We start from the raw sequence: 23,577 nt of genomic DNA, 5'->3' as shown, positions 1-23,577 counted from the left end.
ACAAAGAGGGCCACACTAAGCACTTTGCAACTTTTTACACCAAAGCTGTGTGGAAACAGCAGCGAGCAAAGGGGAGCTTCATGGGGACCTTCAGAGCATCGCCCTGGCACGGGTGTAGGACTCGTGTAGGACTCGGAGCAATGGGGAAATTAAATGCCATGGCCAAAGAGGCACCCCACAGGGTGTCCCGAGGGAATTGGACCCTACAGGGGCCTGGCTACAACAGCCAGGAGAAGCTTTGCACGGGAACGTTGTGGTGTGAGCTACCCAGGGCTTACTGGGTTTGTAGGCGCACCCTCTCTATTCCCCTGCCAGAAGCAGCTCTTCCCCAACACACCTAATAGTCCTTGGGTGTTTTTATTAAAACAACAAACAAACAAAGGTCTGATATTTAACACTTGTGATGTTTTCCGTGTTCAGAAGCTTTAGCAAACATGACGGAGGCCTGCTGGAAGATACTATGTGCAGATGAAGGAAGAGTTTAGCCCACGATACCAAAATACGTCCTTTAATTTTTCCTAATCTTTTTATTGTTCTCTCAAACATTTCAGAAAGATATAAACCAAGACAGTGAAAAGAGAGAGATCCCAGGATGCCCAAGAACTGCTTGCCAGTGCCCTGACAGGGATTGAATTTCACACCTCCCCTCGCCTGACTCCTGCGAGCCGTCCCGAAGCAGGATGTTATCTGCTGCGCCCAGAGCCGCTGAGTTAGCACGGCCGCTATATTTAGTGCTCAGACGGTCCTGGAATCCGGTTCCATGCTCGGATCATGGTGCTTCTCCGAGACGATTTTGTCTGCAGTAAACAGCGGCGGTTCAGACGCCGCCGCCATCTCAACCTCCATCGTCCTCGTTGCTTTCAGGCCCAGCGAGGCATGAGCTGCTGCTTCCCTGCAGCTGATAGCGAATTGCTTCCAAACATCACCAGTGCTCTGGGCAGAACTGAGAGCAGTAAATAATCTCACTGGTTATGTCAAATAACCTAGCTGTGTATTACTCATCTGCTGGTTCTCATCCTAACATTTTCAGCTCTGGCCTATTTTTCCTAAGTATTGCCTTAAGAGCTCTTCTCAGGCTGTCTGGGTTTACCCGTGCTGAGCAAGACGGTGGAGCAACATTGACGCCTGCACAAACAGAAGTCCTGTCTGAGAGGAAGATGGAGAAAAAAAATTAGCCCATGAGACAAAAATATGTGATCCAAAGAGCTCCAGCTAAGGAAATGAGGAATTATGGTGTTTTTTTTTTCCTTGCTTTTAAGGATCTGTAAAACGCAGGCTTATTTCCTACACAACTGCCAAGGTCTGGAGCCATTTATTTGCAGTGGCTTGTGACTGTTGAAAAGTGAACATGGAGATGGAAGCAGTGAAATGCTGCCATGAAGCTACTGGAGGATCCTGTACGGAAAATAATTCTTAGCGAGAAGACAGACACAGAATAGAATAGATCCTTTCCTCCAAGGATGCGGAGTGCTCTGCCAAAATTTACATGCTAACATCACACTGCCTACATTTGTTGGGGAAGCACAGCACCCAGGAGGTGATTTCATTTCACCTGAGGTGTCTGAAAGTGCAGTGACGAAGCCTGAGCTGGTCGCTGCCATGGGGAGAAAGCGGCCCTGCCAAGGAGTGACTGGAGAGCTACCTGGGACACGGCTTCAGGCTGAGAACTGCTCTCTGGAGCTGCTTCTCTTCCTCTAATGATGGAAGCTGGCCCTCGGACAGGCTGGTCCTCCAAACTGCCTAAATTGGGGCAGTAGCTCTGGGCAGCAAAGCGGTGATTTCCACCACCAAAGGCATAAGCAGAGGTGCGAGGCTGCATTTTCCTCCTGTGCTCTCCTGACTTTGGCATAATCGCAGGCATTTGTCTTGCTGAAAGCAAGTAAGACAGGGTATGGAGACAATGAAAATACAGCCTGGCTCCAGCTAAAGGGTTGGCTGTCATCCAGATGCTTTCATATTTGATCCCTGCTTCTGTTAAGAGGGAAATATAAAACATTTTACCTTGCTAGCCTCAGAGAGGAGCTACTTTTGGCGATTAATTTGCATATCAAATGTATAAATACTCTCCCCGTATTTATCCTACTGTTGCAGGCAAACGGAGTTTCCTTTCTGAAGGAAGAAATCAGTGTCAATCAGGGCTCTGACGTGACAAAGAAACATTCAGGGTGACTTACTGCTGACGTTCGTACAGAGAAAAAATGTTCCCTTGCCTCAAAGGCATCCACAAATAAAAGATAGTGGAGATGATTATGCACTGATTTATTACAAGCACAACGAACGGCAACATTTCGCTTGGAACAAAAAGAGGATTTAGGATTTGCTAAATTCTGGAGAAAATGTTTCTCCCTTAGTATTGCAGAGGTGAGGGAAGAACAGTCTGCTTGGGTCTGCTGCATGAATAAGAGGAAGTTTTCCCCTTAATTCTAGACAATTTTTAGCAAATGCCAGACATGAGCTAAGAAAGCTGTCGCCGCTGAAGGCTCGCTCAACTTGCTCCCATGCAAATCCTGATCTTACCTCTTTGAAAATGCTGGTTTCTTTGAAGGTTCTGTTTGCTTGTTTTCTTTTTCTTCGGGGAGAAAGAGAGGTTTCACCAGAACGGCCATCAATTCGTAGCTGCTTCCGTGATTAGGTTTGGATTAATGTAAGAGACTCAAGATCGTACAGAAACAGTGCAAAACATTATGCCTAGGCAACCACACAAAGATCTGTATCGTTTACAGATACTGCCTTTTCTTTCTATAAAAGCTTAAAACAACAACTCCCAAGCAAAGGCTGCGGGTACAGAGTTGAACCTCCCGTCAGGGGCGCTGATCACACATACTAATTGTGGAAGTGCTCACTGACTTCACAGCCTGATGTGGTGAGTTGCTAGAGATAAATTGTTTGGGGCTGGTGTCATGCCACAAACATCACTGGTGTGGTATACGTCATGTATGGAACACAGCACACGAGTCTGGGGGGGGACTTTTCAAGGTAAAACACACCCCTGATAAAGAGGTGGCTTTCTTTTACATACAGTTAACTGTCTTCCACGCTGCAGGCAGCCTAAGACAGTGAACACAGGGCAGAGCCTATAACATGGCTCAGAGACATCAGAGGTTTAGTCCAGTGCTGGATTGGAGAAATGGGAATCAAGCAGGAGTTTGGCTGTAAGCAAAACTTCAACAGGAAGGGGCCCACAAAGACAGTGAGCATCTTCTGTGCTGGCCAGACACAAGATCCACTCTGCTCACTGCTGGAATCCAAAGAGGGATTCACTTCTGATGGGTCCACAGACTCTTAGGCTTCCTCCTAAGTCCTAAATGAAACAAAATCAGTTTGTGCTGATCAGCATCATATTACTGGGCCCTGTTGCATCACATTTTAAACCCTCCAGCCAGAGAAATTAGGTTTATGCACGTCCTGTGCCTGCTGACAAACACATTCCTACCTTACCCTCTTGTGCCCTGCAGCCCTCGCTGCCTGCAGGGCAGCAAACACACAACTTGCTGGGGACAGCCTGGGGCTTAGAGGTGGTACCCTCTGAATTTTAATCTTCCAAGTGCCAAACTGGAGGTTGTGCTGAAGCAGAGCTTGGAACGGCTGACAGCAAGCTCCCGTTCCTAGGCCGAGGGCTCAGCTGTTGATCAAACCGCTCCACTTCCTCCGCCGCGCGGTTGCTTGGCCCCGAGCGCCTCCGGCTCCATGCATGGGCGGCGACTGCTCCTCCCGGCCGAGCGCGCAGCTTGTTTCTGCTGGATGTTTTGATTCCTTATCTCCGAGTCATCGCAACTTGTTTACTGAACTCAAGTGTAAGGATTCGGGCTCCGCCGCAGCAGTTTTCACAGGCTGGAGCACGAGGCTCGCTCTGCGGTCTTGCAAGAGCTTTTCTTTTGGCTTTAGCAAGCAGGAATCAGAGAGCCCAGGCAGCTGCTAGTCACAGGAGTTGAACTCCAGAAAGAACAAATGTTTTGCCCCTCATTTTTCAGTGTGCATAAAAGCAAAAGGGAAGAAAGAACAAAAGAATCCAATACTATCTAAAGTTAGACACAAAAGAACCCCACACTCCTGCAGGACCTTGTGGGACTTTGGCTATCTGGACTCTTACTAGTTTCACCTAGTAATTCACATTTTATATATGGTGCAAACATCTTGTGTGGAAAACACCTGAGCAGTGCCTTAGGTAGGACATCCAGAAATAACTTGATGCAATTACATTTTTTTTTTTCAAGGAAAAAATCCTGCACCAAAGACATGTCTAATTTCCATCCCTACCCCCTGAAAAGCTGTCCCCTGGCAGCTGCTCCTCCAGCACTCAGCCCTTCAGCTACCCCAGAGCTGAGCACAACCCACCAGGTCCCCTCCAGGAGCAGGACCCAAGGTCAGCTCTGAACCGTGGCCATGCCCAGCCCAGGCAGCAGGGAGCTTTCGCAGCAGAACTTCTCTTGATTTTTGTTCCCTTATGGCAGTTATTGTGTAATCACCGAGTTACTTTAACAGGAAGGAAGAGGCTCAAAAACCCAACCTACTTTCACTAGCGTGTGCAATTAGGTGTTTTGTTAAATCAAGAGCTTGATGAAAGTGAAGAAATTTCCACTTGCTCAGAAATCCACAGTAAGTCTTTCCCTGCCCCTCCTCTGGCTCTCCTTGCACTGTCAGCTGCAGGTCCCTCAGTGCTGTGAGGTTACCAGAATTCACAAGTTCCTCCTGAAAAGAACAACATTACTAACCAGGTTCACTAAAGGAGCTTATTTTCAATCACTGAGAGCATGCATATTTCAGAAAAGTCATTTTACATGACCAGCACTCAATGAATCCTCAGAAGGCCCTCCCAGGCAATAAGGAAAAGGCATTCCTAATGACAGCTTTATTCACCCAGTCCTTAACCAGAAGCCTACATGAACCTTGAACAATTACTCTTGTAACACTGGATTTATTTTCTAAATATCTGGTAAGTTCTGGATGTTTTATTTCTCAGGTAGCTGACTGCATCTCATGAAACACGGTAAGAAAACAAGCTTTCAAGCAAACCTGAATTGATTTTCAAAGCCAGAGCACCCCCACTGATGTCGTTCATTTGCTAAAATGATTTTGGTGCAGGAAAGTGATCGAGTGATAGGGCTGGAGTTCTTCAGAAACAACTGCTCTAGGAACCAGAGAGACCCAGAATCAAAACTGCACTGCAAAGCAGGGTAAAGTTTCCGGTCATATTTCAGGGTTTTCTCGCTCACAGTTTCAGAGAGCTGAGGTGTGTCCTTGCCATACATGAATTCTGCTCTTTACAGTGCAGAAGGGAGGGAGGAGAACGCAGGTTCCTGTTAATCCACAGAAGATCTACGTAGACCCAAGAACTTTTACAGCTTATATATTGTTATATAAGCTGTAAAAGTTCTTGTTCTATGTTATATGTTATAATAATATGTTATATTATTATCGAGACAAATATTCGTAAGAAGAACTACCCATATACATCAGCATGACTTGCTCTGAGCATTTTCAGAGATTTCGTGTTCACAGCACCAGGCAAATCTCAGGCCTATGAAGGCTGACAAGGAGAAATCACTGTTTTGCTGCAGAACAGCCAGCAATCCGTTTCTGGAGGAGGCTGAGGCTGGCTTATTCAGAAAACAGCTAAAAATAATTAAAGAAGAGCCTAACTCTGCAATACCGAGATACATGATTTATACAGAAGCATGCCACCCACACCGACACACACAAGCGTCATCAATATTTTAAATATTGAGTACCAAACTGGTTGCCAAACGCAACTTCAGCAAATTCACTTTTACTGTAGGAAAAGCAATCAGGAATCAGCACGAGCTCTCTTAGCAAAGAGCTTGCTGGGGACCAGAGACCTCCATGGGTACTTCCTTTGTTTGAAACACAAGATGTGGCTGAACATAACAGAGAAATCAGTTGAAAGCCTCCACACACTGAGGACAAATCCAAAAAATGATTTCATCATACCAATATGAGGCTGTATATGTTTATTCATTGTCAGTAATTTTTGTACACAAGGCAAATATTAATAGCTGAAAGGCAACACTTTTGGAGAGTATGTACAGAGCGATGTACAAGCAAATGGAAGAGGTTTTAAACTAATTGATTTAACCGTTTTATAAAAAGGAAGCAATGCTTTTTCTTCTAAGCCATCCCTTAGAAATAACTTATTGCCAATCTTAAACTAAAGCAAGGAGAAAAAAAAATTTACAATAAAAAGTAGTCCCTGGAAAGTTTATAAAAAGTTAAACATATAAAAGTGTAAGCCACAAACATTTATACAAAGCTAATACAAATCTTGGTTTTGTTAAAGATCTATGAGGTTGTTACAAAATATATTTTTACATAAAGGCTTCACGTAAGGTAAGCTCTCACTGCTACTGAAAGCGCAGGAAAGCGGTTTTAAATAGTCTGCAATTCATTTTCAAGTACAATGCAAAGAAATTGCAAAATGGCACTGTATTGCAATGCTGTGTAATTAAAAAACAACTATGTTAATTAATGGTACCATCAAACAGACAAGACCTGTAAAGTTCACTTGTGGACAATTCGGTATGGCATGAAGCTTCCGATCTGGAACAGGAAACGTTACTGGCGGAAAATGAACAATTTGCAATCAACCTTGAAGAGAAACAGCTAGAGGAGTCTCCTGATGGCAACGGCCACATCAAACGCGTACAGTTCTCAGTCTTTAAGCAGTGAGTTGCTTCTAAACACGACGAGCAGAAGCGGTTTGATAAGCTCTTCGGAACTGATCATAAATACTATTATTAGCCAAGTGTCACGAAGCTTGAAACACTCACCTCATCTGAACAATTTGTGAGGATAATTCTGATGGACAGAATTTAAAGCCACTTACTAGACAAACGAGTCCAATATACAGCCATTGAGATCAATGAACCCACCTTTTATTTTTTATTATTTTTTTTTTTTAATCAGTGGGTATTCCGAAAGAAAGCTTTAAGTCTTACACAAGCTGATGGCTTATGCTCCCACATACAAGACATAAAAAAGTACAAATTTTTAAAGCCCTGATGAACAGCCACAGTTTTAAGGTATCAGACAACGCAGCTGAACGCACCGCAGCTGGGAACAGTCCCAAAAACACCGATTTCACCTTCACCTACAGGAGGACTGGACAAGACAGTGGTATAAAGTTTTGTGAACCTTGCTTCCCCACCTTCACTGGAAACATCTCCTGCCTCTGTACCGCAGACTGGCTGCCGCTAATGAGCGTGACTCTTACCAGCCACGTGTGACTTGTTCGCTTGCCTCAAGCTTCAGAAAAATAAAATCAGTCTGCTCAACGACATCAGCCCTTCAGCTCTTGTACCAAAATTAAATCCCGCTATGAAGGAGTTATATTTAGAATGAAATCAAAAAGACAGACAACAGTACGTGATGTGCTTCTTTTCAGGTAGCTAATGAATAGTGAGTTTGGAGACGGAGAAGCCCGATGTTGATTCACGTTGTTTACCCAGCACGTTAACCTAGGAACCATGTAAACAGTTACAGCAAGGCTGCTTGCCTCACTCCCTGGAAAGAAGTGGGAGTGGGAAAGGCAAGTGATTTGATTCAGTAAGTTCATTAAAATTAATTCATTGCTGCCTGAGATTCACATAGTGCTTATCTCCCAGGGCCGACTTTGGCAGAAGTGACCCAGCATTGCTGGGCCCACCTCGCTACCTTGCAGGCCCCGGTGTTCACAGGGAAAATGATCTGAAAGGATTAAAAACAGGGAGGGGTTGGGTTTATTTTTTGGTGTTGGTTCAGGGAGAAGCCTGCTGAGTATTTTTCCTACTTTAGCTAATACCAGAAGTGTCCAGTGCCTTGGTGATACTGATTACATCCTTAGACTGACATCAGTTCTGAGGATCTTTAAGTAAATTAACAGGTCCCTAGACAAAAATTCATCAACACTTCACATAAAACTGATTTTAGACTGATTCCTGGTAGTTTTCATCATCATCCAATACCCAGTCTTTAATCATCAAGTCTGACATCCTGCAAAACACCTACTACAGACCCTCTCCAAATTAATTATTTTAATTAGAGCAGACTTAAGTCTCTTTTCAAAAGAAACTTGTTCAAACAACTGTCAGCAATAGAAAGAAAAAAGTCTCTTACTCCTCCTGTTGATTTGTTCCAATGGTTAATTGCCCTCACTCCAAGGGTGTGGGTTTGTTCAACTTCTGCTTGCAAACAACGGACTTTGTTACACACTCGGAGGCTACTGGACAGAGGTTTGTTGCCTGCTCACACAGCACTTAGAGCTCAGCCAGATCAACCTGTAATCCTTCCCCAGGGAGGAAAAGGGAGAACTTTTGGACCCTCATTACGTGCACGTTGCCCAATCCTTCAAAAAGGGCCACAGAGGGTATTTAAAGGCCTTTAGTTCACCCTTCTTGAATTGCTGACATATGAACTGAAGACAAAACCCAAAGTAATCATATTCATGCCTGCTACGGAGGCAAAATCTCCATTAAATATCCCCATCTAAAGATTGTATTAATCCTCTTGACATCAGTGCTGCACTGACTTCCTTGAGAGGATTATGCACTGACTTCTCCAAAGCTCCTTTCAGAACCCTTTCTTCCCAAAATAGTGCCTCACCGCAGACACTGCAGACTAATCTATGACTACTCCTTGGATGATATAAAAAAATAGAGGTCTTTCAAAGCACTTAACTAAATAAGAACACACCATTCCCCTTCCGCAGGCAGGAGAATGAGGTCCAGAGATGTTAACACAACTTACAGTCACAGTGAGGAAAGGCTAAGTTCAGGCAATGGGCAGTTTTCCTATGTCCTAACGTGCTCACAGCTGCAGGGACACTGCTCCAAGCAGTGAGGATATCACGTCACTCCTCTCGCCACCCACGTGCCGTGTTAATAAAAACTCCTTGAAGGAAACATTGGCCAGCATCACAATCCACAGGAATTTGCCAGTGGCAAGCTGAACAGACTAAAGCTACAGCCTGGGGGAGACTTGGTAGCGACACTACTTAAAAACACATTGGCACCTTGGCGAGCTCACTCAGATGCATGCTGCATGAGGATTTCTGGGCAAGAAGCATTTTCTTATTTTGTAATCGTATGGCAACAGTACCCCCACCCCCCAAAAAAAATTTGAAATGGAACTTTTGGTAAAGTATTATTAGTCACAGCCAGCACTCGGGAGTATGCTGTGCAACGGATTTGGCTCAAGTACACTTTGGACTGGTAGACCCCATTTGGGAAGTCTCCCAAAGAACCTCATCAGCTGAAGCACGTTCTGCTGCGATATGTTGGTTTTTCCCTTTAAAAAAAACATTCATCTTCACGGTGTCAGCTACACAAGGCCTCTGCTGGGAACACACACGCTCATAAGGCCACTGAAACTGCTGTAGGAGGACAGAACACAAGGAGGCACTTAGGTCTGCGAGTACTTCCATCCATCACCAGATGCTTACGACTGAGAGGAGGCACACTACGATAACCCAGCGATATATTGAAGCGCTTCAAGAATGGTAAGGTACCTGCACGTAACATCTGGCTCGTGAAGATCAGAAATACAAGTTTAGCTTGCTCCCCCTTCCCACATCCGAATTTCAGGAGGACCATCTCATAGTGCTCTGTGCTTCGCCATGGCTCTGAGACGTCGAGTACTTACGCTGCGAAGGAGTGGAGCAGTGTGCTGTGCCTTTCGCTGATCCCTCGTCTCGGGACTGCTGCCTGCACGGGTACTTCCTGCCAGATGTCTGTAGTTCCCAACCTAAGTATTTTTAAAGCGTATCCTAGTCAAACCCCATGCAAAGATTTATACTTGAATAGGAAGTACGTTACACCCAGGATTTCTAGCTTCAAATACACGATTCCAGCAAGGGATTGATGGGTTTGCTAGCCAACAACAGACCTGAGAAATCGTAAGTCAGCTACGGTATCACAGTCTTCGTTATGAAGTCAAATGTGAAAAGTTTTCTCCCCCCAAAAAATTACTGCCAAAGCTTAACAATTGCAACGATTTCACTCAAGTTTGGGCTTGGAATTCTGAAGGTGGAATGAATTTTCTAGGATAATGTACATGTTCTTCTCAAAAGGTCAAATTTAATCACTTTACAGGTAACTTAGACATAGGTCTGCTATGAAATTACAACTTGAGTCAACTTGAAGCTACACTGGTGGAGATTAAGCCTGAATTACTGCAGAAATTGGCAATAATGTGTTCAGCAGCAGCTTTTAGCCACATATCAAGAAGTCTGACAGGATCTGAATTTCTCTATTCCTGCTGTAAACTCCTAGTTAAAAAAAAAACACACAATAGTTACTCAAATAAAAATGTCTCTTTGCACATCACTGTAGCATAAGCTGCTTGAGGTTGTCGTGAAGGATGGTATCCTTGACATCACGGAAAACTAGCCGGATGTTTTCTGTGTTAATAGCAGTGGTGAAGTGGTGGTAGAGGGGCTTCTGCTGCTGGTCCCGGCGTTTGGTACGAAAACAATCCACCAGGAATTTTTGGACATCTGTTAAGCAGTGGGGATCCCCTTCAAATTCTGGAAAATAGTCTTTGATGCTCACTTTTTGTACTTTTTCCTCAAGCAAGTCCGTCTTATTTAAGAAGAGAATGATGGAGACGTTGCTGAAAACCCGGTTATTGACTATTGTTTCAAAAATGTTCAGGGACTCCGTGAGGCGATTCGTTTGCCGATCCTCCATAAGCACTTGGTCAAACTCACTTGAGGACACGAGGAAGAGTATCGATGTGACGCTGTCGAAGCATTCAAACCACCGTTTCCGTTCTGACCTTTGGCCACCTACATCAACCATTTTGAAAGGAACATTTTTTATTTCAAAGTCGTACTCATGAATCCCTTTTGTGGGTCTTCGTGCCAGCAGAATGTCTTGCTGTGAGGGAAGGTAATCCTAAAAAAATAAAGGAGTTTGGTGATTAGGACACAAGGCACAGGCATGATGATCGCAGCTGACCTGCAATCAAGAGCAAGCTTGCAGGGGAACAGCATGAGCTTTTGAACAAACGTACACACGTATGTATATTTCTATTCCAACCCAAGCATTTTTTAAAGATCTAGAGTCTAAAGCAGGAAACCCATCCCATGCTAAATCCAAACATTTGCTACCCGCAGAGAACTGAAGCTTTCCATTCGCCACATGACAAGCATCCCTGAACAACCCCGAAAGGTGTCCCAGCAGCTCCTCGTGCCAGTTCCCCTCATTCTGTATTCTTTTTGCTTCATTCATCTTCCCATAAATCTGGAAGACAAGCTTGGCACCAACACCAGAACGCAGCAAATGGGGTCTCAAATAGGTTTCTCAAACCAATACCCGTGGTATTATCTTATTTTAACTGTGGGCACTCGATTTTCCCCATGTTCTCCTGCATACTGCACAGCTGCCTCAAAAAAAGAGCTGTTCCAGTAATTAAGGCAATCAATTAACTACACCAAAAAAGCCAAACCTAAGCAACTTGCTGTGTTTGTACCTTGGATTTTTTGGATCCAGCTGTCCAAAAAAAGCTCTTATATTAATTAGCTGTATCCTATCTGAGCTCCCACAGCCTGATTTTGCCTAAAACATCCTGTGCAATCAGAACAGGGAGCAGCAGGCAGAGGAGGGCAGCTTTTTGCAGTAGTACAGTCTAGGAGGCACCAGGGACTCCTGCCCCTCCAGCCTGCTTTCTCCCCCAGCATTAAGCAGGGGCTGTACGAGTTCCTGCAGTTTTTACACAATCATTGTCAGCAGATGCTTACGAAAATCCAAATTCTTATTAGTCAGCTTTTGATGGCATGAAAAAAATCAAGACTCATACTGGGGATTTCTTCACTCTAAAAATTACATTCTTCCATATGGCCCAAGCCTTGTGCTATTTAAGAAGTGCACCTATAACAGCTGGTTGGTGCCAAAGCCTACAGCTTTCTTGTTCCCTTCTTACTGAAACTCTTCCTTACATTTTTCCAGCATTTCTCATAGCTTCAGAGGGAGTGGTTTGGGTTTCAGAGCTGGATCTTTACTCTCTTCTTAGTGAATGATCTGTGGCCTTCCTTTGGCACTGCCAGTTACCAAGCCTGAAGCTTTTATGAAGATGTGTAAGACAATAGCCCACAAAGGTTGATTCAACTACTAACCTGGGAGCTGAGGGCAGGAGGCAAACTACACGGTAATTCGAATACCAGTACTCCAAATTTAAGGGAGCTGGAAAAATGTGACCCGCAGCCTTAAGAAAGCAACTTAAAAATCATAAGGGAAGTGTAATGCTCCAAAAATTCAAGGATCAAGTTCCTTTACTATGTAAGCTCGAAAGTGAAACTAGCTGGGCTGTTTTGTTTGAACTCCTGAGTCTTAATTTGGAGCTGCCCAGGACTAAGCCCCATATTTTTATCACGGCTTGCAATCACAGAGCAGTTCTCCGAAGCTCAGGCTCCCCACCCTGCACTTTTTGCTGCCCAACTAATACACATCTCGAGCCTGCACCACTCAAATCCATAGGGCAGTTCAACTCTGAAGCAGCACGAACTTCTCCTCAAACTGAGCACCAGACATACTTCCATCCTCTTCTGACAAAAAAAGAAGCAAATATAAAGGGTAGTGAGATTTTTGATATTTGTTAGGTTTATTTTGGGTCTTTTCAACCCAAAACTGTTAGGGAGGGAGGCCAACAAGAGGAATCGTGTGGGCTACCAGAGGAATATATTGTGCAATGTGCTCTAGTGACTCTGCTTGGCAGGGGGCTGGACTAGTTGATCTCCAGAGGTCCCTTCCAACCTCAACCCTCCTGTGACTCTGAAGAGAGCAATGACTATCAAATGGCACTGGGTGCTTGAAAGGACATTTTGAGTAAAGTTGACTGTAAGCACTTTGGGAAGAGAATGTTGCAGGTTCAACGCTTATTTCCATCTTACAAACATGTATTTTTTATTCAGGAAGTTGGTCACAAGGTCTCAGAACAAAACCAGAAAGCCTTAGGGAAGCTCAGGAGTGACTGCTATCCTTAAAGTAAATAAATGAATAAAATCAAATAGGAAGAGCCATATACATAGTCTTCAATACTGGAACAAGGACAAAGCAGACTCTTCTGGGAGCTAGCCCTGGCCATTTATTCAGTAAAGCTTTCAAGAAAAGAAGCTTATCCCAGAATTCCTGACAAATTCCCTCTTGAGTATCATTATTCATTTAAAATTCCTTCTACACTTGCAACCACAACTAAAACATTTTCAAGTGCTTTCAACTTCTACATGCACAGAAGAAAACCTACCACGTTTTATCCTCGATAATTGGCTACTCTGATGTAACAGGCTGCAAATGAGTGCACTGGAAGTCAAGTGTTTGGTGTAGAGACATCATTTGGCTACTGGAGGCTAAAAACAACAGCTCCAAAAGAGATCTCCCAGCCCTTTAATGCTCTCTTTGAATGATGATCCTGTTCTTTGCTCCCTCATGCAGAGATCCTTTGGATACTAGCAGCTTGCTCCTACAGCAGCTCTGATACAGCCCTTTGCTCACCGTTGATCCCATGCTCTGTGTCCGAAGCCTGCAGCACTAGGTAAGTCCTGGGCCAGCACCTAGGATTATTTTCCAATGTCCTTTCAGTGTCTCTCCAATGTTAATTTGTACTTGTCCTGCAAGCATCTCAATCCTCTCTACTTTTCTATGCTTTTCCCACTTCTGTTGACTGTTTTATCACCTTTTTTCCTCCTTTCTGTGCAGCTCAACTTGTCCGCAAGTATCAGCTCTTCCCAGGGATTCAGACTGACACTGACTCCTAAAAGTGACTTCAGCTTCTTTTCTACCTTTCACTTTCTTCCCAAATTGTTGTCCTCCTCAAATTCACTATGGTCTGCTTTCTTCAAAAGGAGAACTTCTGGTTATCGGGTAGCTATTTCAGCTATCACATCACTGTTTGCCCAGTTAAAATTGGCATTTAAGGTATGAGTAAGATCCAGCCACACCATGGAAACCGATGTCTTGTTATGAGATACTTTGAGTAAGTGTAGCCTGCCCTGGCAGCGGAAGTCACAAGGAGTTGCAAGGAATCCAGTCGACCCCAGCCACTCTTACTCTGCTGAGCTGATTAGCTCTGAACAGTGAGTTCTTTTCCCTATGTGCTCTTATCAGCAGCTCCCTTTTTGGCATGAGGCACGGGAGCTCCTTTTTGGCAAGAGGCGCATGAATTGGAGGTCTGTCTGTTTATATGCAATTTAGTTGCAGGCCAGCCTAGTCGTATCCACTGATCAGATAAGAATAGTAAAATACTTACATTAATACAGTTTGAAGAAACAATCATTAGACAAATCTTGCATATAGATAAGAACAAACCAGAAGAACCTATCAAATCTTTCACTCTCAGTAACAAAACGTAGCTGGCGCTTTTTCCACAAAGACCTAACATTTTTGAATCAGATCTTGAAGAATCCTTTGTGTCTCAGTAGCATTTGGTCTAACTTTAAATTGGGAATGCTGTAATTCAGAGCTCAGCACTCCCACAACAGTATCAGAGCTACAATGTGTGTGCACACATACCTACATAGAATTGTTGTCCTTCAAACTACTGACCTCTAGTTTTATGCTTTAATCAAAGGACAGATCAAGGTTTCTAGTACAGGTTTCTTCTCTGAATGAGAAGCTGCAAAAATCCACACCCAAGTGTGCACAAATATGTGGGGGGAAAAATCTTTGAAATTAGAGTGGCATTGGATTCAGAGGCTATGAGAAACCCACCAGTAATGGTAATTTAAGTAGTTTGTTAAAAGTGAATGCAGTTTTTGTATTCTCTTGTAACTCAAGACCTATAAAAATTCAAAGAGCGCTGGAGTTCAAGCAAGATACCTGGGAAGAGCATGCACTCAACAAGATGATCACCAGTGCTCTATTTAGAAAAAATACTGCTTGTCTGCTTTGAACTGGCTGGCTCAAAATTTATTTATCTGCTGAAGAGAAAAAGAAGAATCCTGTTACATCAGGCTTAATTTTACTTATTTGAAGTGGTTTGGATTCCTTCATCATTTGTTACCATCAGCTGGAAATGACCATGGAGAAACCACCTCCCCATGGAGTTCAAGCTGCCATCCCCTTTTAAAGGCAATTTTTCACATGCTGTTTCTGCAATACAAGACTAATGACTATTGGCATACAGCTTCATCATTGAAGCAGTAACCAGCACTTTATCTAAAAGTATTCTACAGAAGTTTCGGCTTTTTCCCCAGAGAAAACACATTTTATTCAATAGGAAATCTGTTGACTAACTACAGAAAGGTACCCCGATTTGTATGCCGATTTAGCTTCGTGTTTATAAGTGGGTATTCAAAAATAAAACAACAACCATTTTTGGATATCAATGCATGCTGCAGTGCCACTTTAACAATCCTGTGACTGGACAAACATTTGTAACTTGCTTTTTGTTCAATTTCCATAGAAGTTCTATTGCCAAAGACACTTGGCCCTCACAATGCCCTGTGTTTTTGACACATCAGTGATGATCTGCTGAGATAATGGGACAGGCAAAGTTAGCTAAAGTTACTGAGTAGACACAAAATTACATTTCATCTACTTAAAATCCAGAGATTAAAGACCAATTAGAACTCACAAATGGAAAAAAAACCACAAACTTACTTGTTCTCCAAGTTTATCCAAGTTGTCCAAAAAGTATTTTACAGATTCCCCCTAGAAAACAAAGCGAAATGTTAGTTAATAAGCAGCACACTTGATTCCAGTGGTTTATATTCTGAAGTCCTGTTAATTCACCTGAATCTAAACTGCTGGAAGCTTTAAATACTACTTTTTTTTTTTTTTCTTAAGCAGCAATCCTAAGTGCACAATTGAAGTTATTTTAGGCCAGTTAATATTTAAGCTTTATAAAGCATAGGCAGCCACGTTTATGGTAGTTAAATTCTTTCCAAGTTTAGCATTGCTAGGTAAATCCTACTGTGTTATTCATAGGGACTACCAAAGAAGCAACCACGCCTTCATTATGAAAAGACGCATTCACTTCCTCCAGCCCTTTGAAGAGTCTGCACATACAGGCACTCAGAGGCGAGGATCAATCATGGGAGACAAGTTAATTTATAACTGCATTGCCTTAAGGTCCCATTCGTACAGGTACCCCACCCTGTGTACAACAAACGATGGACAGCAGTTGAAGCATTTTACCAAACTTTCATGTCAAAAACCAAGTAGGACAAGAACCCCTTCCTTGGGATTAGCAATCAGAACTCCCTCCACACGGCAATACTGCATGTTAACAAACCTACCGCACGGCCTACCTTCCAAATCAAGCCATCATTGACCTTGCAAGTAGTAAGGTCGGTTCTTAATGCCTCCAGTAATGCACAACTAAAGCTTGTGTTTGTAACCCTGACTGCAGTCAGCTCTCCAGGCCTCTGTTAGGGTGCTGACATTAAGGAAGAACCCTTACAGGGATGCTGCTGGACCTGAGTTCAATTGCAACAGGCAAAATACACCAATTAAGATCATCACAAAGCAAAGTACCACCTTCTTAGGATTCTCAGCTTCATGACAGAAGCAGAAATGTGATTCCTTTTGAAAGCTCTTGCTAACCAAGCTGTAACTTCACTTGCTTGTTATTAATACTCAAAGGGAACCATCTGTGCTCGCACTCTGTGGACACAGAGCAGGAATTCTGACCGTGTTCCATCAATGACAAACCCACCAAGTATCCAGCACCGGGGCAGCTACCCCCAAGCCAGACAAGTAAACTAGGACAGCAGTCACACCTCAGTCATGATTTCCTCCTCACTTGAACTTGCCAGATTTATCTAGGAAGACTATCGAATCTCAGTATTAGTCTGTCATCTAAGCAGCAGTGCCAGGCTAGGGTGAAGTAACAGCACAAGAAGGGTTCTGCAACACACCTGAGCCATGCCCCTTTGCAAGGTTTGCAGGTGATTCAAGAGTCACTTCGTGCAGGCAGCTACTGCACCTTTACCGTGCACTCTGAACACCAACCTGTATCTAGGCAAGGCTGAAACGTGCCTTGTGCTCGACACACCTGCAGGAACAGAGTCCATCAGTGATCTGTTACTTTATTCTACTTCCCATTTTGACTTAACATGGCCTATTCTCTCTACGGTGATGAGCTGCAGTGGTAACACAGACCAGACTGCTGGGGCACAGCAGCAACCACTTGCCATGACTGCACTGAGCACTTTATACCTACATCTTTTCCAGCACTTCAGAAATCAGTTCTGGTCTCAGTCCTGTAAAGAAAGCGTAGGTGGAAGCACTTTCCTGTTCCACAGGCAACAAAAACACAAGCTTGATGCAAAAATCTATCAGGAGTACTTCTGCTTAGAGCTTCCTTAACAGGAGTAGCAGGGTCAGAATTCAGGCCTTCCAAGTACTAAAACCACCGTCTTCAGGTGAATGTTAAGGCAAAATAAAAGTTAAGGTCAGATTTAATTTCTTGTTTAGGTTCTAGTCGGAGCCGAGAACCCTCCTCCCCCACATGAATAAGTACGAATTGGCCAGATTTCAGACGCGTTAAGTGGAGGCATTCATTCTAAAATACCTGGGCCTCAGAGGCTGTAGGGCTGTGTGTGTGCATACACATATTTTAATCCTAGCTCTTTTTGCATGCTACTTACAGCAATGCTAACTCCCTGAAGAAGCATTAACTCAGCAGTGCTGGAATGCACAACTTGCTACCTCTCCTGTGAATCCCAGGGCTTGGAGCAAGCATGCAAGCAAGCCACTGCCTGGAAAGGTCACAAAGCAACAGAAGCAGCTTCCCAAAAGAAGGAATTTCCAGAAAACACACACACAAAATACATTGTCCTGTAGCAATGGTAGTGCTCTAGAGGCACACATCCAACATCAGTGAAGTAAGTGGGGAGAAAGCACGCTGAGAAGACTGCTCCAACTCATAGGCTGTCATGGGTCAAAGTCAACAGCGGATAAATATCATGGTGGCTGGTGTGAAACTCAGGAGACTGAGCTATAAAAACCATCAGCTGCAAGCACAGTGAGGTTAGAGCAGCAGCAACAGACCAATTTCCCTCCTCCACATCAGCAGCTCACTGGACCTGTATTATCCTTGAGGATAAAAGCTGTTCAGTCATTGGCTTTTATCAATTTGTACGTTATCAGGAACTCAAAAGAGCTTCAAATTTATCTTCTGTTCTTCCCTCTATCCCAGACACTCCCCATGTCATACAGCTGCAAGCCAGGGGCTTGACTTGAGGTAATTTTTTCTCAGACCTGAACTTTTTCACATTGCAGGCCAAACGCTGCTAACCACTGACACTCCTGAACAGCAAACTGCCACGATTAACAGATTGTTATCAGAGAGCACTACTGCAATACTGAAGGGTTTTGACACATCTTCAATAACCTTTAAAAAGGCAGCACTACAAAGCAACCAAGCAAGGCTTTAGATAGCTTTGCAGAGGTTGTAGAGCTGTATGCTTTATGTAATGATTAAGAGAAACCCACAGGAAAAAAAAAAAAAAAAAGAAAACCAAGCAAAGATTTACTACCAGCAATTAAAGCTGAGTAAGACGATGATCCATTTGCAGTCTCGTATGACAGCAGGTCCAAAGACAGTTTCGGTGTTTGACTGTCCTGATACTAGATAGAGAACGAGGTCTCGCACAGTGAATTGATGCCATGGGCTGTATTTAGGCAGTTGGCTTCAACGTCCACCTGGCACGTTCTAGAATTTCCCTTCAGACAAACTGTAAGCGAGCTGTTTTACCTGACAGGACTCAAAAAAAAGCAGCCGGGTTTCCCCGCTCTGCCCCAGTAGCTCCCATGCGGCTGACCACGTCCTACCCCTGCCACGTGGCCGCCGCAGCAGCAGCTCGGTGCTCCAGCGTTCCCAGCCGTGAGACAGGGGAGCCACCCAAAAACAAAACCAACAGCTTGAGAACTGCAGGGTCTCTCTCCGTTGAAGAAGTTGGGTTTTCCAGTACATAACTGTTGTCTTTAAACCCACATTCTGTAAGCACAAAGCACCAAACTCCAATTTAAAAACCTCGTTAAGGCATGGCGATGCAGCCAGCTCACTTCAGGGGCCTCATTCTACACAGAGGTCCTTAACAAGTCACGAAGCCAGAAATAATGCATCTTTAATTCTATTTTAGGGGTCAAAAAATGTATCAGAAAGTTCCTGTGAGAATTAGGAGTGAAGGGAAAAAAAAAAAAAACAACAAAAAACCACGTGCTGATTTGATACCTGATATAAACATGAGGTAGCGACCAGCTGCTCTCCGGTACCCAGCTTCTCATCCAAGCTAAACACAGAACATCAGGCAACTGTTAGAGCACAGCCCCTGAAATTTAGGGCCACGAGCACTTTCACAGAACACATTACATCATATAGATGGTGCTACTCACATTATGGGAAGGTCTTAAATTAGCCCCAGGTGAATTTTTTTTTTTTTAATGCAGGTGAGCCCTTTCAAGTCATTTTTACAGTCAGCAGCTCTCCACTGCAAACTCCCGAGGTGTGGCTGAAGGTTACCAGCGACCTGTTCTGCTACGTGGACCATGGCACCAAGCCCCTCTGACTTGTCCACTGCTCGTTTCCTCCCACTGAGCTCCGAGCACAGGCCCAAAGACGCCAACACAAGCAAAGTCACACGTGTAGCAGGCTCGAGCACACTTCTTGTGCACGTGTTGACATAGAGCAACTTGAAACGACCAGCGCTGCGACAAAGCCATCTTCCTGAACGTGTGCAGCAGAAACAACCAACCTCTGCTAGCTTCAGACATCTCCCCCTGTCAGACAACTGTGCTCTCCTACCTCCAGTGCAAGATTTAAGTAAGCCGTATTAGAATCTCGGATTTTAAGCGATCCCTTTGCTGGTAAAAGATGCCCTTTTTTGTTCAGGCGAGGCATATATATCTCAGCTGCAACCCTCCAGCCTCCTCCTGATTCAGAAATGCATGTAAACCACAGGAAGTTGACTGTTAAATAACTTTATTCATAACTGTCAAGTATTCCATTTTCAGAAAGGTTTGAATCAAAACAGCTTGTGTGCCTCCTGGAGTCTTATGATCCTTACTGAGGGAAGTCAAGCCAAGTCGTTTTATCACGAACACACAAGTGATTTATAAGAAAGCACAACTAAATCATGCTCTTATCAAGGTATTTGACATTAGAACTACAGCTTTCCTTCCCACTGTGTTCATTTCAACCAGCCTTGCTCATGCCTGTCTGAGGAGCCCGAGTTGTGGGTAACAATCTTCCTGCAAGACGAGGACCACAGCAGTGGTTATTTACCAACAGGACAAGTGCTCATGTGGTCTCCTGAAGTAAAGCAGATTACTAATCTTGTATAAACGAAACATGGCACAGAGAGAGATTACTTTGCTCGAGGCACGAAGTGGTGACATTCTGGACAGTAACCACAAACTATTTTGGGGAGGGGAGGAAAACTAGGTGAAACGTACAGCAGATGAACACTGCTTTTAAAGCCCGGAAGTGGCACCAATTTATTTGGTTTCCATGAAAACCATGTCAGCAACCAAAACATGATTTGATGACACCTTAAGATAGCTACATGAATTCTAGTTGCTTTGGGGGAACACAGACACTACGTTTTTTTCCCAAAAGCTATCAATTAAAGAAGGGAGAGGAAAAGCATCAAGAAAGATTTAGTCATCACAAGCTTTAAATAAACACATGATTTATCAAACTGCAGTTTGGCTGCAAGTTCAGTGGAGCACACTAAGTTGACAAGACTTAAGTATCTGGAAGAGTAAATCAGATATTTAATGCTAATAGGAGATAGAGCTTGGTTACTAGAATAGAATTACAGAAACCAATCATTTTCTCTTCTTGACCTTATTTGAATTTCTGGGAAAAGAGCAACCAACATTTCCTCTCCTATTACAAACAAAATAACAGCAACAAAAAGCACTTTTTTTTTTTTTTTTTTAAAGAAAGCCTAGTTTAGAGGAAGACCAGGTAACTACACTGTTTTTAAGTTGCCATGGATATACCTAAATTGGCATAGAAAGCAAACCACCTGTAACTGTGGAAAAGCAACCTGAAGGAGGAGAGAATGTAGAAAGAACCAGAGCACTAAAATTCTGCATTTTACCCTAATAATCCTTAAAAGCTACACCCCATTATGTACAGTTTTTGCTATTGAAGACTTAAAGACTGAGGACTTTAACAACAAATCCAACAAAAAAGATCTCTAACCTTTATTTTTGAGCCCCACCCCAAACCCTGCTGACTCAGAAGAAGTCTGACTGCAGATCAATAGTGCTGCATTTGAGGTTTTAGCAGTGTTCAGAAATTCCCGTAATAAGCCCAGAAGCAGTTCACGGAGATGGTTTACTCAAAGAGAGGTCTCTCTCACCAGGAAATCTGCACTGAAGAGCACCACAGCCCTCTCCCCCCAAACCAGTGATACTCTGAACTCTGCATGAAAGCAGCAGATGATGGAGATGGTGCACTCATGCCATGAACGCATCCAGCCCTAATTAACATGTTCAGCTCATCCAAAATTATATCGATCGTTAGAGCAGTAAAAGCTGAGCCCAGTCTCAAGTCCAGACATTAAATTTGTCCAGTTTCTTTCACTAGCCTCAGAGTTAAAATAATCCTGGTTCCTCCTCAACTCCCATGGTCCTACAACTTAATAATTGTTCACTGCTCCCAGTGCTTTCTAACGAGGGTTCCTCTTTCAAGCGTGCCTCAGTCAACAGAAAAGGATGAAACTTCTACACTTTCATAGCAGCAACTTGTTTATTCAAGGAACTGAATTTTAAATAAACAGGTATTTTCCCTATTTTACATTAACATTTCAGTAACTCCCCCGGCATCTCCTGTGGCTGGGGGGAAACCATTTGTTTCCCAGTTGCCATTCCTCTGCTCTGACGCTTGATGCACCGCTCTCTGCTTAGGGAACAATTTTCTTAGCACTGTTTCAGAATGTACAGTAAGCTTATACAGTAAGACAGCCTTGTTATAACAGTGCTAAGATACTGAGAGAAACACATCACATAAGCAGCAGTACTTTTACTTACCAAACTGCAGGCCTCCATCAAAATATTTGAAAATGTGCTAACAGAAAACATTTCCTGAAGAGAAACGTTTCCTTTTTCTAAGTGTTAATTATGGACCAAGTTATGTTAAAACCAGCACAAACCGGCACTCCTTCCCAAAGCAGCCCCCATTTATGCCCACAAAAGCAGGATTGCAGCCTTGTGGTACAACCAGATCCAACAACTGATCTACATTAAACTCATCCCCCCAAGAAGGGAGGGCAAACTGCTTGAAAACTGCACTGCTGCCAGTGGAAGCATTAATGAAACAGCAGCCTTAGAAGGGGATAATGCACAGATACCTTACGTCAAGACCAGAAATTTTAGGGTCTCCTAGCTTCTTTCTCTCCAGTTCAACCAGCAGAACAGCCAGCTCAGTTCTGATTTGTCCATTTTCAAGATAAAACTTAAACGTATTGGGATTAGTCTCAGCATTCTTTTTTTTTTTTTTACTGACCTGGAGAGTTTCAGATAGAGACTACATTTGCTTTTATAGGGGCAACAAAACAATTCTTTTCTCCACCAATGCACGTCACAAATGCGTCACTGCTCATCCTACCTCTGCTGAGAGCACTATCCTATTTCCTCTTTTCAGCACTTCCTATGTGCAGCTCAAGTTGTGTTTGCCTTTTTTCAGAGCAATCAGCAATGCATCACGCAGCGTAGAAGTGAAACCTCTCTTGCATTCAGTCACGTGGCTGAGTGTCTGTCCTCAAAAAAAGAAAGGTTTAAGCCTTGATTCAAGAAGTAGTGATTTGAGAAACCGTTTGGTCGTAGAGCAGAGTTTGGATTCACAGCAGCTGGATGCAATTTGGTGGAGGGGGCTCCGTGTGAAGCTCCAGAAGAACCAAGGAGGGAGGACTCTCACGTAGTTATTTCATGATTGGCATTTTTATCTTGTGTAATGGCACTAACAGCGAAAGGTGAAAAAGTTTAAGAAGGGTTTTTAACCCAACAATATCCCTTTAATCTATTATCCCCTATTTACTGGGCAATCCAATTAAAGCACAATTCTCCAAACGTGGTTAACGAACGGAGGTAGACAGAGCACGTCCACCTGGGCGCCTGCACTGCAGCCACCCCGCAGCACCTGCGGGCTGCTGGGCACCCAGGCACATGGGAGCTGCTCTGGCTGCCAAACCCCAACAGCTGCGCGTGGAACAGGGGAGGCAACTGAGCCACGTGTGCCTGAGTCAACAGCAAACTGCTCGAAGAAGGCCCTGGCAAAACTGTTTTTCTTGCACCAAATCTGGTGTCGCACTGCCCTGCAAAGCACTTCAATGACTTACAAAACGCCAATCTGGTGCTGCTCCCAGCAGTTTTGAGTTGTATTACGATGAGGCAGAAAATCCAATTTCATTTTTCTTAGCTAGGTACCCCTCCTCACTCCTGGAGGGATTTAATTGCCAGCTTCCTAATAAGGTTCCCTTACAAGTAAGTATGAACATTCACTACAGCTTCTAGGCGAGAGCAGAGACAACTTTGCACTAAAACCTACCGAACTGCAGTCGCTTCCACGTACAGTACTCAGCTGTGACATCTCCAGCTAACTCTGAAAGATTGGTCAAGAAGCAGAGCAAGCCAT

The 23,577-nt window shown here is 43.7% G+C and overlaps 1 protein-coding gene and 1 long non-coding RNA gene across 2 annotated transcripts in view; both read right to left on the bottom strand.

Annotated features, from left to right (window-relative positions):
* Nucleotides 1-439: 439 nt before the first annotated feature.
* Nucleotides 440-5,346, bottom strand: LOC137841871 (uncharacterized). Its single transcript, XR_011088813.1, has 3 exons — nt 3,434-5,346; nt 2,518-3,301; nt 440-1,146 (listed from the first exon to the last, which is right to left on the bottom strand). It is a non-coding gene; the product is annotated as an uncharacterized lncRNA (long non-coding RNA).
* Nucleotides 5,347-5,954: 608 nt separating this feature from the next.
* The window catches only part of GNA13 (G protein subunit alpha 13), a 29,448-nt gene continuing 11,825 nt past the window's right edge, over nt 5,955-23,577 (bottom strand). Inside the window, exons 3-4 of the mRNA XM_068655501.1 lie at nt 15,588-15,638; nt 5,955-10,886 (exon numbers count right to left, since the gene is read on the bottom strand). Of these exons, the coding sequence (XP_068511602.1) occupies nt 10,314-10,886; nt 15,588-15,638 (624 nt within the window). The 3' untranslated portion in view covers nt 5,955-10,313. The remainder of the gene's footprint in view (nt 10,887-15,587; nt 15,639-23,577) is intronic.

The sequence above is a fragment of the Anas acuta genome, chromosome 18 (assembly GCF_963932015.1).
Source record: "Anas acuta chromosome 18, bAnaAcu1.1, whole genome shotgun sequence".
NCBI lineage: Eukaryota > Metazoa > Chordata > Aves > Anseriformes > Anatidae > Anas > Anas acuta.
This window is presented reverse-complemented; position numbering and strand designations above follow the sequence as displayed.